General features: G+C 40.2%; 1 protein-coding gene across 3 annotated transcripts in view; it reads right to left on the bottom strand.

Moving 5' to 3' along the window:
* Window positions 1-17,762, bottom strand: part of CUX1 (cut like homeobox 1) — a 484,034-nt gene that overhangs the window by 292,072 nt on the left and 174,200 nt on the right. For all 3 annotated transcript variants that reach the window (XM_069761313.1, XM_069761314.1, XM_069761315.1), the window contains exon 5: window positions 7,359-7,496. In XM_069761313.1, the coding sequence (XP_069617414.1) occupies window positions 7,359-7,496 (138 nt within the window). The remainder of the gene's footprint in view (window positions 1-7,358; window positions 7,497-17,762) is intronic.

Genomic DNA, 17,762 nt, shown 5'->3' with positions numbered 1-17,762 from the left:
ATAAAAACTGCTGAAAAAACGCCTAGTGTGAACTTACCCTTACTGTTCATATGAGGGGTTTTTTGTAGCTTCATCCCTGAAGAGTTTTTGAAGAGGGAACCTGTCAGAAGCTTTTACCCTTAAAAAATAGCATTCTGATGATTCTGTAGGCCATTAAAATATAAGCCAATCAATCTTTTTATGGTCCCTGCTCCAGAAGTGGGACATCGCATTTTCAAGTTGTGTCTGAAAGTGAATTTGGATGTGAAGATGCACTTACAGCGGCTCGGCCGCAAGCTGCACTTCCTATGTAGCAGCACCCACACCGGGTAGATTGTCAGGCTGTTTGCTCTGCTACATGTCCACTAACCTGTCAGCCAGCGGAAGGTGCTGTTAGGTAGGAAATATAGCTGGAGGCTGAGAAGCTGTAAGTGCATCTTCACCCAAAATATACTTCCAAACATAACTTCAAAAATTTCTTGCTGCTGAAAAATTGCCTTGGGATCATAAAAGGATGAACTGGCTTATTTTTTAAAGGACTAAACAAATATATATATACTAGATGGCAGCCCGATTCTAAAGAATCGGGAGTCTAGAATCCATATATACTTTATTTATTCAAATGTAAGAATAATACAATTAATAAATAATAGTAAGAAAGAACAAAAATAATAGGCAGTATATGGAGAAAACACCAAACAAAAGTTCAAAATTGGTGTGAAAATGTCACTGAACCACTTCACAACTAAATATATATAGTTTTGGTAAATGGTATTATCATTTTTTTGACGAAATTCGTCAGGAGCTTGAAGAGCAACGTCACTGGGCCCGCCTCCACGCAGTAGAAACTTGCTGTGAGGTAAAAATTCAAAAATCACACTAAAATGGCGGGCGGAGTGTGTCACAGTACGGCACGTTTCTGATTGGTCGCTCGCAGCAGGCAGCAACCAATCAGACACTGGACACTGTTGACGTCACTTATCTCCGGACATTAGCTCCGGACATTAGCTCCGGACATTATCTCCGCACATTAGCTCCGGACATTAGCTCCGGACAAAGCCACGGAAGTTGGCACAAATTGCAGGAAGTAGTATTCTAGGCAATTAATCTCCGGACATTAGCTCCGGACATTAGCTCCGGACAAAGCCACGGAAGTTGGCACAAATTGCAGGAAGTAGTATTCTAGGCAATTATATATTAGATATATATATACAGTGGGGCAAAAAAGTATTTAGTCAGTCAGCAATAGTGCAAGTTCCACCACTTAAAAAGATGAGAGGCGTCTGTAATTTACATCATAGGTAGACCTCAACTATGGGAGACAAACTGAGAAAGAAAATCCAGAAAATCACATTGTCTGTTTTGTTAACATTTTATTTGCATATTATGGTGGAAAATAAGTATTTGGTCAGAAACAAAATTTCATCTCAATACTTTGTAATATATCCTTTGTTGGCAATGACAGAGGTCAAACGTTTTCTGTAAGTCTTCACAAGGTTGCCACACACTGTTGTTGGTATGTTGGCCCATTCCTCCATGCAGATCTCCTCTAGAGCAGTGATGTTTTTGGCTTTTCGCTTGGCAACACGGACTTTCAACTCCCTCCAAAGGTTTTCTTTAGGGTTGAGATCTGGAGACTGGCTAGGCCACTCCAGGACCTTGAAATGCTTCTTACGAAGCCACTCCTTCGTTGCCCTGGCGGTGTGCTTTGGATCATTGTCATGTTGAAAGACCCAGCCACGTTTCATCTTCAATGCCCTTGCTGATGGAAGGAGGTTTGCACTCAAAATCTCACGATACATGGCCCCATTCATTCCTTCATGTACCCGGATCAGTCGTCCTGGCCCCTTTGCAGAGAAACAGCCCCAAAGCATGATGTTTCCACCACCATGCTTTACAGTAGGTATGGTGTTTGATGGATGCAACTCAGTATTCTTTTTCCTCCAAACACGACAAGTTGTGTTTCTACCAAACAGTTCCAGTTTGGTTTCATCAGACCATAGGACATTCTCCCAAAACTCCTCTGGATCATCCAAATGCTCTCTAGCAAACTTCAGACGGGCCCGGACATGTACTGGCTTAAGCAGTGGGACACGTCTGGCACTGCAGGATCTGAGTCTATGGTGGCGTAGTGTGTTACTTATGGTAGGCCTTGTTACATTGGTCCCAGCTCTCTGCAGTTCATTCACTAGGTCCCCCCGCGTGGTTCTGGGATTTTTGCTCACCGTTCTTGTGATCATTCTGACCCCAGAGGGTGGGATTTTGCGTGGAGCCCCAGATCGAGGGAGATTATCAGTGGTCTTGTATGTCTTCCATTTTCTAATTATTGCTCCCACTGTTGATTTCTTCACTCCAAGCTGGTTGGCTATTGCAGATTCAGTCTTCCCAGCCTGGTGCAGGGCTACAATTTTGTTTCTGGTGTCCTTTGACAGCTCTTTGGTCTTCACCATAGTGGAGTTTGGAGTCAGACTGTTTGAGGGTGTGCACAGGTGTCTTTTTATACTGATAACAAGTTTAAACAGGTGCCATTACTACAGGTAATGAGTGGAGGAAAGAGGAGACTCTTAAAGAAGAAGTTACAGGTCTGTGAGAGCCAGAAATCTTGATTGTTTGTTTCTGACCAAATACTTATTTTCCACCATAATATGCAAAAAAAATGATAAAAAAAACAGACAATGTGATTTTCTGGATTTTTTTTTCTCAGTTTGTCTCCCATAGTTGAGGTCTACCTATGATGTAAATTACAGACACCTCTCATCTTTTTAAGTGGTGGAACTTGCACTATTGCTGACTGACTAAATACTTTTTTGCCCCACTGTATATATATATATATATATATATATATATATATATATATATATATATATATATATATATATATATATATATATCTATATCTATATCTATATCTATATATATATATATATATATATATATATATATATATATATATACACCATATATATATTCCTATCTTCATCAATGGATATTGTTGGTTAGTGCTTGTACTTTTGCAATTTACAGCTTATAAAGAATTTGCAGCTGTTCTTGAGATATTAACACTTATTTACAGCTTCTTTCCTAGGAAACCGACCACTGCTGCTATCTAGATTGTAAGGCCTGCACTGAAGCTGGCTGGGAGAAGGTAACGGGGCGATCCTAGCCAGCTTCAAAACAACGCTGACAAGCTCCATAGAAATGAGCTTGTAAGCACTGCACATACCCTGCTGTCTAGCCGAAGTGGTCGGTCTCCAAGGCAATGAGCTGTATGTAAACAAAAGTGTTAATATCTGAAGAACGGCTGAAAATTTTAATAAGCTGTGAATTAAAAAATTACTTTTATTTACAAGCACTACCCAAAAATAAAAGTGTATGGTCTTAGATGTGTAATGGCTACTACAAATTTATGATATCACTCCCTAAAATCCAGATAGATGAACATTACCTGCTGGACTTTTATATATATACTAGATGGCAGCCCGATTCTAAAGAATCGGGAGTCTAGAATCCATATATACTTTATTTATTCAAATGTAAGAATAATACAATTAATAAATAATAGTAAGAAAGAACAAAAATAATAGGCAGTATATGGAGAAAACACCAAACAAAAGTTCAAAATTGGTGTGAAAATGTCACTGAACCACTTCACAACTAAATATATATAGTTTTGATAAATGGTATTATCATTTTTTTGACGAAATTCGGCAGGAGCTTGAAGAGCAACGTCACTGGGCCCGCCTCCACGCAGTAGAAACTTGCTGTGAGGTAAAAATTCAAAAATCACACCAAAATGGCGGGCGGAGTGTGTCACAGTACGGCACGTTTCTGATTGGTCGCTCGCAGCAGGCGGCAACCAATCAGACACTGGACACTGTTGACGTCACTTATCTCCGGACATTAGCTCCGGACATTAGCTCCGGACAAAGCCACGGAAGTTGGCACAAATTGCAGGAAGTAGTATTCTAGGCAATTATATATTAGATATATTATATCTAATATATAATTGCCTAGAATACTACTTCCTGCAATTTGTGCCAACTTCCTGTCCGGAGCTAATGTCCGGAGCTAATGTCCGGAGCTAATGTCCGGAGATAAGTGACGTCAACAGTGTCCAGTGTCTGATTGGTTGCCGCCTGCTGCGAGCGACCAATCAGAAACGTGCCGTACTGTGACACACTCCGCCCGCCATTTTGGTGTGATTTTTGAATTTTTACCTCACAGCAAGTTTCTACTGCGTGGAGGCGGGCCCAGTGACGTTGCTCTTCAAGCTCCTGCCGAATTTCGTCAAAAAAATGATAATACCATTTACCAAAACTATATATATTTAGTTGTGAAGTGGTTCAGTGACATTTTCACACCAATTTTGAACTTTTGTTTGGTGTTTTCTCCATATACTGCCTATTATTCACTGACTGTTATACTGAGAGACTGCCGTTTATTAACCTCTTCTTTGCCACATTGGGTATATTGCTCTATTATTTGCCACATAAAGACATTGTCCATTATTGCCCAGCAGTTTCTCTGCAATATAAACTGCCTATTTATTAATATCTGCATTCCTGCAAAGAACTATTGCCTATTATTAACTGGCTATTTTCCTACTACCTGACACTGCCTCTTATTAACCTGTTGTTTGCCACCACCACACTTAAAGCTGTTTAGCTTAGCCAACATGAGCTCTAATAGTAAGGATACTAATGACACAGAGCTAACAAGAATTGTCAAGAGCTGGTGAGTGCAGCCATTTTTTGTTCTTTCTTACTATTATTTATTAATTGTATTATTCTTACATTTGAATAAATAAAGTATATATGGATTCTAGACTCCCGATTCTTTAGAATCGGGCTGCCATCTAGTATATACAGTGGGGCAAAAAAGTATTTAGTCAGTCAGCAATAGTGCAAGTTCCACCACTTAAAAAGATGAGAGGTGTCTGTAATTTACATCATAGGTAGACCTCAACTATGGGAGACAAACTGAGAAAAAAAAATCCAGAAAATCACATTGTCTGTTTTTTTTATCATTTTTTTTGCATATTATGGTGGAAAATAAGTATTTGGTCAGAAACAAACAATCAAGATTTCTGGCTCTCACAGACCTGTAACTTCTTCTTTAAGAGTCTCCTCTTTCCTCCACTCATTACCTGTAGTAATGGCACCTGTTTAAACTTGTTATCAGTATAAAAAGACACCTGTGCACACCCTCAAACAGTCTGACTCCAAACTCCACTATGGTGAAGACCAAAGAGCTGTCAAAGGACACCAGAAACAAAATTGTAGCCCTGCACCAGGCTGGGAAGACTGAATCTGCAATAGCCAACCAGCTTGGAGTGAAGAAATCAACAGTGGGAGCAATAATTAGAAAATGGAAGACATACAAGACCACTGATAATCTCCCTCGATCTGGGGCTCCACGCAAAATCCCACCCTCTGGGGTCAGAATGATCACAAGAACGGTGAGCAAAAATCCCAGAACCACGCGGGGGGACCTAGTGAATGAACTGCAGAGAGCTGGGACCAATGTAACAAGGCCTACCATAAGTAACACACTACGCCACCATGGACTCAGATCCTGCAGTGCCAGACGTGTCCCACTGCTTAAGCCAGTACATGTCCGGGCCCGTCTGAAGTTTGCTAGAGAGCATTTGGATGATCCAGAGGAGTTTTGGGAGAATGTCCTATGGTCTGATGAAAACAAACTGGAACTGTTTGGTAGAAACACAACTTGTCGTGTTTGGAGGAAAAAGAATACTGAGTTGCATCCATCAAACACCATACCTACTGTAAAGCATGGTGGTGGAAACATCATGCTTTGGGGCTGTTTCTCTGCAAAGGGGCCAGGACGACTGATCCGGGTACATGAAAGAATGAATGGGGCCATGTATCGTGAGATTTTGAGTGCAAACCTCCTTCCATCAGCAAGGGCATTGAAGATGAAACGTGGCTGGGTCTTTCAACATGACAATGATCCAAAGCACACCGCCAGGGCAACGAAGGAGTGGCTTCGTAAGAAGCATTTCAAGGTCCTGGAGTGGCCTAGCCAGTCTCCAGATCTCAACCCTAAAGAAAACCTTTGGAGGGAGTTGAAAGTCCGTGTTGCCAAGCGAAAAGCCAAAAACATCACTGCTCTAGAGGAGATCTGCATGGAGGAATGGGCCAACATACCAACAACAGTGTGTGGCAACCTTGTGAAGACTTACAGAAAACGTTTGACCTCTGTCATTGCCAACAAAGGATATATTACAAAGTATTGAGATGAAATTTTGTTTCTGACCAAATACTTATTTTCCACCATAATATGCAAATAAAATGTTAACAAAACAGACAATGTGATTTTCTGGATTTTTTTTCTCAGTTTGTCTCCCATAGTTGAGGTCTACCTATGATGTAAATTACAGACGCCTCTCATCTTTTTAAGTGGTGGAACTTGCACTATTGCTGACTGACTAAATACTTTTTTGCCCCACTGTATATATATATATATATACACACACAAACACACGCACATAGATAGATAGATAGATAGATAGATAGATAGATAGATAGATAGATAGATATATATATAGGTTTGGACGATCAGAAACACTAATAGAGAAATAATATAGAACATCTGCAAACATTTACGACTAGATTCATCATCATTTTACTGGTGACTGTGCAGCATTTTCCAGCGCTCATGTCATAGCTAGTCTTATTCATTTTTATTAGTTTACTACTTTATTGCACCAAGTACCGATATTGTCATGGCTTTAGCTATTAAAACCCAGAGGTGTCAGCCTGTTTGTACAGACGGCGCCAAGATTCCTTTAATGGAATATCCAGAAGATTTGCTGCCAGTCTATCCAGCACATTAATACCTAATGTAACAATGCAATATCAACAAATGTGCTTGTTTACACGGGAGGGGCAATCACTGACGACTGTCACAGCCCCATCCTAAGAAAACAAATTAATGGCAATTACAGCAGTGGTTTTACACGTTGCAAACGCTGAGAATATTAAAATGCATCAAGATATTAGCTAAGAGGATGTTCTGATCTGGAATCATCTGCTTAGAGGAACCCATGGCTGCTGTTTTTAGGCACAAGGTTAGAGGAGGCTGGGTTTTCATAAAGCTCAGAAATATGCATCACCTGGCCGCTCCTAACGATGATGGTGAACAAGTCGTAACCCTAACAGGCTAATTAAGGTCTGAACCCGTGGCCAAAGTTATCTGAGCACACAAATCTCCAAGGGTGCACAAACCTTTACATGCCACTGTATGTCAGGAAACCAGTCTCTCTTCTATCTTATTGGAATGCTCTCCCCGTCAGTCGGGTGATCAGGGTCCCGTGTATACACATAATATCCCATATATACACATAATATACTACACACCTTGATTCTTGACTTCAGCAAACTCTTTGTTGTATTCATCTAATGTCTCTCGGAGTTTCTGATTCTCTGTTTCAATGTCGTGCATTCGCTGAACCTTTAGTTGCAATTGCTGTCCCAGATCCAAGGCAGGTACTGGATCTAAAGTTTAAAGAAAAAAGAAAAGTTCACTTTTTGGTGATAACAAAACTGGTCAATGGCTTCCTGGGACTTTGATACCAATGTACTATTAAGAAAAGGTAAGTATATGGAAGGATGCCGATCCTAGTAGTATATAGCATCATAGCAAGGTGTAACATTTACACTGTCCCAAACCTCAGCCTCGGTACCGATCGCCCATAGGGTCGGTGTAGTGAGCAGACATCCGTCACAGCAAATGGAAGGCTGTGCGCAGCTTCGCTACGTTTCCAGGCATGCTATATTGTGTATTTGTACATGGGTACCGGTGTATTTTTATATACGTGTTACAGAAGTTTATGGTGTATATATTGGAGTTGGTGCAAATCATTCTTTTTGCCGCGGTCGATCGTCCATGACAGTAATCTGGGGTGATTGGATGTGAGCGGTGAGAAAAGCCTTCTATGTGATGGCATGTGGGGCTGTTCTTTTGATGAGATGGCCTGGCGTGACATCACAGCGCAGCAATGACATCATGTCAGGCTGGCTAACCAATAGAAGAGGCACGAGGTAAGAGGCGGGGGGTCTCAGCACTTCCACCCAGCGGCCACAGATTACACACGTGGCTTATGGCCCGGGCTGTGCTCCCCGGTTTGCACCAACTCTAATACATATCTTAGATAGGTTTATGCACGTGTATCTATATATCTATATATTTATATATGTATCTATGTATTTATATATTTCTGCGTCCGAGATTCAGGAGAACAACGTCTACTCTCCTCCAACGTCTGTCCTGACAGTTTAGTATCATCAGAGACACCCAGTGTCCCTATGTAACACTGAACTGCTAGGGCAGCGGGCCGGAAGTATTGTCGTAGACACAGGCTATTCCCACAAGAGGTCTACAGCTTTGACCTCTGAAAATTTGGCACTGGAATAAGATGTTTATTTAAAACATGGTACGGGGGAATTTAATGCAGATCTTTTTGTAGTTCCCCTTTAACAACATATTCCAAATCCAGCCTAAAAAAAAAAAAAATGTCTTCCCATGAGCGAGACTCATTCATCAGAAAATCGGCATTAGTTATAAATAGAGAATATGACTTGACCAGACGTGTTTTATGTAATTACAGTGGATGAGAATGACACCCATTAGACTGTCTGTCTCTTAATGCATACTTATTGCATTACGTTCACAATTGGGCTGACCACTGCGGCATTGATTTCCAATACTAAGATAATCAGAGCAGCTGCTGGAACAATACGTCGGAAAACATGTGATGGGGGGGGGGGGGTCGGTGGAGCAGAGAGGATTTGGGAAAGATTATTGAATACATGTCTGACGAGGGCGCCAGATTTAGTGGTAGAAAGGCAGGAAAGATTTAGTCTCATCCAGAGGAATGCTAAACATCAAACTAAATGGATCAACAACAGTGTACATTAGCGAGTTCATTTAACTTCAAAACATTGCAGTCATTCATTCTCCGGACCACCCTCAGCTCGCAGGAACATAGTGTGTATCTGTTAACACATTAGACATGGACACATGCTTTTCCTCAGCTACCCGAGAGGAGACTGTCCCTCCGTAAGATGGTACCAGATTTCACTTGATTTCGCTCTACAATTAAGGAATTCTGCATCCAATAGGTTAAACAAAGACATATTGTAATCCACATACGAGCTGGACTGGTCCCAAGTCACTAAAAAAAGCCGTAATTCATATTAAATAGGATGGAGACAGACAGTCGAGTCTTCTAAACGCTAGTTAAGAGTTCAGGAAAAGCCCGGTCACTTCTCTGATTATTAAGTAATGACAGCAGCCTTTAAAATTAGAAAGCAAAGAAGTCTGGAGAAGCGCAGCAGCAGCTACCCTGCAAAAACGGCAATCTAAAAGGGGAGAAGAAAGCCTGGCCCATAGCACGGAGCGTAACAGCTGTTCATACGCTCTTATTAAATGTGAGGTCAAAGGGAACATTGTACAATGTATGTATATACACACACATATATACCTAGGAAAAATCAAGACAACAAAGAACTGAAATACAAAAGTTCATATCTTTTAACCTATGGGTATATAGGAGATTATAAATAGACATACTTTATATTATATTTATAGTATGGCCTTTAATGCATTTTGTTATTCCAATACAATCATAATTTTGAAAACATTCATTCCTCAATATCTCTGTATGTTAGGGAGAGCTAGTTTTTTTTCTTCTGCACACCTCAAAATCCCCTGCATAGACCTAGTTAGGTGACATTTTGGCTGCTTAAAGCCACCACCAGAGGGAGCCCAAGAGCTAGCTGCCTACTATTGATACATTGTACTCATAAGCTCCCCCTAGAGGTTGCAGCAGGCAGCCAGAATTGTATAATTTACCTCTGTACCTATGTTGTGTTTTTTTCAGCTTGCTTCAGAAACCTACAATCCCAGTGAAGATATTATTAAAGGAGTTTCCAGCCAGTTGGTTAAATGTGTTGGAAATGCAAGTGCTACTGTACGTTACTTATGAAAACTATCCTGGTGGTCAGATTTCGGTGCTGGTCTGCTCCCGCTTTTGGGTTATTTTCGAACAAATAAGGCAACTATATGTCCCCTGGTTGTGTCTGCATGTGATCAGTGAAATGCTTGATGTGGAATGGCTGCCTGGCTCAGTGGTATAGGTCAGCCGGTCTCCTTCTCGTCACGGCATTAGTCTTGACTGAGAAGGGGCTGGCTACAACAGTGAGAAAAATGGCCAGCCTGCCACATTTGCAAACAAAAGGAGGGGAAATTGATTGGACCAGTGGAAGTAATGGGACAACAGAGCAGTTCTAATAAATAAACATATCAGAAATATAAAAACATTTGGCTGAACAACCCCTCTAACTGATATAAAAATTACATGATGACAGAAAGGTGAACATTACCTTCTGGGCCTCTATACAGCCAATTATGATACAAATCCTTGTGATCCTTTCTTTTTTTCAAGCAATTATTACCTTATTGATTAGTGAAAAAGGGCTTTTAGTTGTAGTAATAGAGGAAATGTATAAATTAGCTTGTAAAGGGGGTTTACGTGAAGTTACAATGTTACTGCATCTTTCCAGCGTTAGCATTTTGCTGTAGGAGCTTACAGAATCCTCGCTGTACTGGACCTCTACAACCTCTTGATCGCCCGACGCATGGGGTGAGGGGTTAATGCAGTAAAAGGGTGGAATAAAAGCTAAATGTCTCCTAACAGCAGAATGCCATCATAGGCCGGACACACCAAAAATTATATGCCCATATTCCCAGCCCTGTTATACTTGTACAGAAGCTTCTGGCACAAAATGTTTAATTTATTTTCCTATTTCAATGTAAAATTTTTTTAAAAAAATAGCAATATTTTGGAAACCATGCTTAAAATTAGTACCATGCTACCATGTGACAATTATAAATCCATGGCTTTAATCACTTTAGACAGAGCAGACTTTACTCCAAGAGGACACCTTCACCTAGATGTTCCACCTTGACGGCTGACATCTTTCACTGGAGTGTCCACTTATTCAGCAAGCGTGGAGGCTTCATTTTTAAAAGACACTTTCGATATCTCATTTCAATTAACACCAGAGTAGATGTTGTTCAACATTTTTGGAGGAGAATCTGGTTTTCTAGTAAATCGTCAAAAACAAACGTATTTGATATACCGTATATGGATTCCAGGTTTTAGCAAACAAATTTTCTACTGTAGGATCGGATGCAGATTTTGCTGGACAAAGAACCAAACACTTCATTAAAGGGGCTTTCCAAGAACAAAGTACATTTTATTCAATATACGGTATATAGGAATAATTAGTTCTACAATTGGATGTTTAAAAAAAAAAATGTTCCTGTGCCGAGATAATCTTATAAATGCGCCCCTGCTGTGTACTGTGTAATGGCTGTGTCTGACCGTACAGGGACATGGTCTGATCATACCAAATAAAAGAGTATACAGACAGGACAGAATGGGATTACAGCTGCTGCGTTCTGTGAAGTAAAACCTTTCTCTTCTTGGTTTTAAACAGGAAGGGAAATATTTTACCTGACAGAAAGAATCAGCTGTGATCTCATGCTGTCCTGTCTGTATACTCTTTTGCTTCCTCCCCTAACCAGGAGATGTGGTATGCTTCAAGAACTATTGATTAAAATGTAGTTTTTTGGAAAACAAAGGTTGTAGAGTCTGTGTCCATTTTAGTGGAATTGGAATAAAATGCACAACTCGGTGTAAAAATGGACCGCCATTGAAGATTTATAATAAATTGGATACAGTACAATGCAGAATGTGTTGTAATTTTTTTCATAAGAATTTGGAAAGTTCTGAAATGTCCTATAAATATCTGTTCTGTTCCTAATCTAAGGACCTTGGTTTTTAGTTGAGATGAATCTGTGCTGCACTTTATGTACATGATCAGTAGTGACCAGTGCTGTGGGGTTTTAGATGAGATGAATCTCCGCTGCACTTTATGTACATGCTCAGTAATGACCAGTGCTGTGGGGTCTTGGAGGAGATGAATCTGTGCTGCACTTTATGTACATGCTCAGTAGTGACCAGTGCTGTGGGATCGTAGATGAGATGTATCTGTGCTGCACTTTATGCACATGCTCAGTAGTGATCAGGGCTGTGGGGTCGTAGATGAGATGAACCTGTGCTGCACTTTATGTACATGCTCAGTAGTGATCAGGGCTGTGGGGTTTTAGATGAGATGAATCTCCGCTGCACTTTATGTACATGCTCAGTAATGACCAGTGCTGTGGGGTCTTGGAGGAGATGAATCTGTGCTGCACTTTATGTACATGCTCAGTAGTGATCAGGGCTGTGGGGTCGTAGATGAGATGAACCTGTGCTGCACTTTATGTACATGCTCAGTAGTGATCAGGGCTGTGGGGTTTTAGATGAGATTAATCTGTGCTGCACTTTATGTACATGCTCAGTAGTGACCAGGGCTGTGGGGTCGCAGATGAGATGAATCTGTGCTGCACTTTATGTACATGCTCAGTAGTGACCAGGGCTGTGGGGTCGCAGATGAGATTAATCTGTGCTGCACTTTATGTACATGCTCAGTAGTGACCAGTGATGTGGGGTCTTGGAGGAGATGAATCTGTGCTGCACTTTATGTACATGCTCAGTAGTGACCAGTGCTGTGTGGTCGCAGATGAGATTAATCTGTGCTGCACTTTATGTACATGCTCAGTAGTGATCAGGGCTGTGGAGTCGTAGATGAGATGAATCTGTGCTGCACTTTATGTACATGCTCAGTAGTGACCAGTGCTGAGGGGGTTTGAGAAATTAAGGAGTCGGAGGTTTGGCTTACAGACTCCACAGACCTGGGGAAAACCCCTTTACAATGTAAAGAAAGTTTGTTGTTTCACAACCACTGACCACGACACAAGCATTATGTCCTTGCCTTCTATGTACTGATTGGGATATGAAGGAACAATTAGCCAGTACTACAATGCCACTGAATGACATTTTTATTACATTTACATATTAATTTCTTTTTAGTTGAATGCTGAAAAAATGACTTAATTTGTGTTATTCTTGAAAGATTTTCAGTTTTATCTTGGAACAGATGCACTGGACAGTTTGGAAAGGATATGCTGTTAAAGTGAAGCCATCATCAGAAAAGGACCTATTGTTTTATTCAACTTTTTTTGTTTTACATGCGTTTAAAAATGTACTTTTTTTTCCAGATTACTATCTTTAATAAAAATAAATAAACTAGTAATTTTGCCATTTTTACACTGTCCACTGGGACGTTTTCAGACTCGTATTTCCTGTCCTTTCAGGAAAGGTTTACAGGAGGTTCCATACCATCAGAGGCAGGATTACAATGATGTAAAACCTCTATACACAGCTGCTAAAATATAGGCGATGTCACACCTGACCTTGTGCTCCCCTTTCCTTTACAATAATCTTTGCACAGGCGTATTACAACTTTCATAGAAAAAGATAGGGTCAGTGGTCTGACCATTGTGGCCATCTATGTACATGTGTTATTTCCTGAAACAAAAGGAAGTTAATGTCAAGAAAAGCCCCAGTGGCCATTGTGAAAATTGGAAGATTCCTATTTTATTCTTTTAGTACAGAATACATGCTAAAAAAAAAGCCAAAAATATTTGAAAAAAATACATTTAACACTAGGCTATTTTCTGGTGATAGCTTCCCTTTAAAACTGGATTATAAAATGATAATTGTCACTTTACTATTGGCTAATATGTGCCATCGTTGTAAGGGATCAGATACTGTAATAATATTCATTGTATATTATATAACATAATTTTTCTTTCTTTTTAGGGTGCTGTCTCATCATGGCAACCCCTGTCTATGAACTCAATTAGACAATCCCTTTCAATTATTTGGATGATACTTGCGTTACGCAACTTGACCTAGTTTTATACATATTGCTTTTAAATAAAGAAAAAAACACGTTATAGCCCCTAAGGTCATGGGGTTCAAAAAAATAAAATGTCTCTTGTCATAAAAGTTAATTCAATTTACCAGGTGAAAAAAAACAAAAACATTTCGCAAAACTCTTCCTATTCCCTGGACACAATTCAAAGTCTGCTGGGAAGTGACAAAAGCTCAGGAGATATCGTTCTCCCTTGGGAGTATGGAGAACAGCTTGTTCAGTACATTCTGCAAATGTTACTAGGCACCAATGCATCAAAGGCAAGAAAACAATGGTAGTCTGATTGGAAGAAAACCAATAGTTGAAGGTTTGACACAGAACTCATGCAACCAGCAATATCAGAGAAGATCTAGGCAGTCAGACTCTTGTATTATTACAACAGTAGAAGATAAAACCTCACACAACTCACCAGGTTCTGTCAGTGATTATCTTATATTCACAGATTAGGATCTAACCGTAACTATGGAACTGCAGCCAGTATTAAGGTACCTTCACACTGAGCAACTTTCCAACGAGAACGACAGCGATCCGTGACGTTGCAGCGTCCTGAATAGCGATCTCGTTGTGTTTGACACACAGCAGCGATCTGGATCCCGCTGTGACATCGCTGGTTGGAGCTGAAAGTCCAGAACTTTATTTGGTCGTCAGGTCGACGTGATTCGTCATGTTTGACAGCAAAAGCAACGATGCCTGCAATGGTTTTTCATGGAGCTAACAACCAGCGAGAACGAGAAGTGAGTCGCCGTTACGTCACTGGATCGCTCCTGCATCGTTCAGCTGTTGCCGGTGTTTGACGTCTCATAGCGACCTAAACAGCGACGCTGCAGCGATCGGCTCGTTGTCTATATCGCTGCAGCGTCGCTTAATGTGACGGTACCTTTAGACTTACATGAAAGTTACAAGAGAAGTTTGGAACATCTCGGAAGCCTCCATCCACACGCGGCACGATTGTCTCATTAGTGTTCTAAAAAGTGACAAAATCAATGGCTTGCCAATTCACACATTCCCTTTCTTTCGCTAATATATTGAAAATGCAAATCTGCATCAATTTATTGTCTAGGGGAAAATCAGTTATTGCAATTGGGCTTGGCGTTCACTGGAAGAAGTCCAATGATCTGTGATTTCTTGTGGGACGAGTGGGTTTTCTGGCTCGGTTTGCCGGCAGATGTACATGAGAAGATACAAGGTATAGTCAGGATTCGTGGACTTCGATTGCGCTGCTGATACACAAATGGATCAGAAGACAAAATAATTTGAAGTGGATTATTGGCCACGTATCTCAGAGTTAAATCTGTGGTTGTCCTGAGGAAGGAGTCAGACATGACTCTGAAACGCGTTGCCAATAAACCACTTCAGATTATCTTGTCTTCGGATCCGTTTGTGTATCAGCAGCGCACTTGAAGTCCATGAATCCTGGCTTTCTATACGCTGTACACCCATATTTGGATGGTGCAGAAGCGGACAACCATGTAACAATAGTGGTTGGGTCCCACACAACCCTAGTAGGTGAGCACTTTACCACTGATCATCAACCTTATGTACTTGGAGAAGACCCTATTGCACTTTGTACATTCTTTTAGAGGAGGGAAGAAGGATTGGAAGTATGTGATCAATTATACTTCTTGTTAGTTTAACTCTGAAGTCCATCATTTGCAACTGACGCAGAAGGTAAATTATTGACCCTTTATGTACTGAGGTGGGTTACGCAGAATTCAGAAGCTACCATTGACTAAATGATAAGGTTGCTGCGATTCGCATTGGGATCAATAGTTCTATCACCCGCTGGACTAGCGTGTGCGAAAAATGATGACAGCGATCTCAAATCTGATCACAAAGATCTTCAGCAGATCCCATCCTATTCAGCAATCCAATGTCTAGATCAGCTGATTTGAGCCCATTCGTGTCTTTGATCAAAGATCCGATAGTTTAAAACTTTTGATTTCCTCCGAGATGTCACTTGTCAATGTTCCATTAAAAATGTGCTTTTTTTATCTTAAGAAATATCTGAATGCTCCACTTCAATGATGAGCTGTGTGAGTGAAAGAGAAATGTTTTATAAAATTTCCAAAAACTGGAACTAGGGAAAAGTCATTAGGTGTATGGCCGGCTTAAAATCATAGATTTCTTAAAACATAAATATCCTAATTAGAAAAAAAATATATATTCAGTTATCAATAGTAGTCAATCACTAAGAAAAAGTTTTAGGTTGTTGGTTATTTATTTTTAATAAAGACGGGGGGGAGGGGTTTCTGTGAAGTATTACTTCTTTTATTATTTTAAAGTACAGCTGAGCAAGAAAAAGTCACAGGACCCTGGACGAGCGGCCACATATATAGAGCGTGGCTGCCGGACAAGAGCTCTGTGATCCTCCTACTTCCTCTACCATACCTGGTGCCTCTGCTGTTTAGTAGACCCAGCCTGACGCCATTACGAGGTCTACAATTTAGAATAGACGCCAGGATGTGCACCAAAGAGATGGTTCTTCAGCAAAATTGCTCTCACACGTCTTCAGCTTTGACAGGCCCGTGAAATGTTTCAAAACCTTAGTTAATGGTATATCCAGCATTTTATTGAAAGCTATTTGGGGATCTTAAACAAAATACTAATAAACGCTTAGTCATATTTCACATAGTATTGTTCTAATATCATATCTATCCAACATCATCATTGAATTTGAAGATGTGAATTTCCTTGGGGTACTTTGGGTTTCCTCTGAAAAATACCCCCAAAATATATTCATATTTTCTTTAGGGTGTGATGCAAAATAATTCAATCATAAAGCGAAGAAATAAAATATATAAAATAAATAACAATAGAATTCTGCCATTAGTGTTTTTTAGGCCCTGATATTATTTTTGTATATTTAAGGGTCTATTTAAGCATTTTGGATCCCATTTTCCCAACCAAGTGGCTGTAAGGCAATGGTCACATGTCCCGTAATCATCAGTTAGGACGGATTCAGCAATAATTCGCTGACAATACAGTAGTGCAGATACATCTTTTTAGTCCGGCTAAAAAATCAAAAATTGATTTCAACTGGATACGTTTTTTATTTCGTACGTTGAAGTCTATTGAAAACAGATTAGTTAAATAGTCATCCATTTGAATCCATTTGAAACTTATCCAGTAAGCAACAAAAAATGCATCTTTATCAAATGGAGAAAAAAAAAAACGGATGGCGATTTACCTAATCTATTTTCCATAGACTTCAACATAAAAAAACGGATACAGTTGAAATCAATTTTTTTTTTGTTTTTTATCCGAACAAAAAAAGTTGTATCTGCACAACTTTTTTGTCAACTGATTACCGCTGGATCCGTCCTAACGGATGATTACTGCACATGTTAATATAAAAGTCCAAGTCAACATTTAAAATGGGACCTGTGGTCTAAGCCACAGTAAAAGCCACTTCCAGGGCCATTCAGACGCAGAACTGTGTAAGTTACACACGCCCGCCTTTAGGATAAAGGGGAATGCCCCCTTGTGTGTTTGCCTTATGCTACTACAACACATTCCTGCATACGTTACTTTTTGCCAGGGCACTCTAGGCTAATATAATCATACGATTACATAATTAAACCAGCTGTCTCATTATAGAAAATCAACTGGAATTCAGGGCCTAATTAGTCATACAGCAATTAGCATGCTGATGAGCAACTGATGAAAAGCTGCCTGGATTTCAAGTGTGTCAAGACCACCCAGTTATTTAGTAGGCAGGGGGGCACTGAATGGCGAAGCAGAGATTGAATGCCGGACATGTTGATTATATTTCACACACAAGCTACAGCGCCATTCTGTTACCTGATCCACCCAGGCGAGCCCTCCGCACTCCCAGAACACAGCAACCCGATCTAATTGTAATGTGCAAGTACA

Source organism: Ranitomeya imitator, chromosome 3 (assembly GCF_032444005.1).
Source record: "Ranitomeya imitator isolate aRanImi1 chromosome 3, aRanImi1.pri, whole genome shotgun sequence".
Taxonomy (NCBI): domain Eukaryota; kingdom Metazoa; phylum Chordata; class Amphibia; order Anura; family Dendrobatidae; genus Ranitomeya; species Ranitomeya imitator.
The sequence above is the reverse complement of the archived record's forward strand: the minus strand, read 5'-3'. Positions and strand labels throughout refer to the sequence as shown.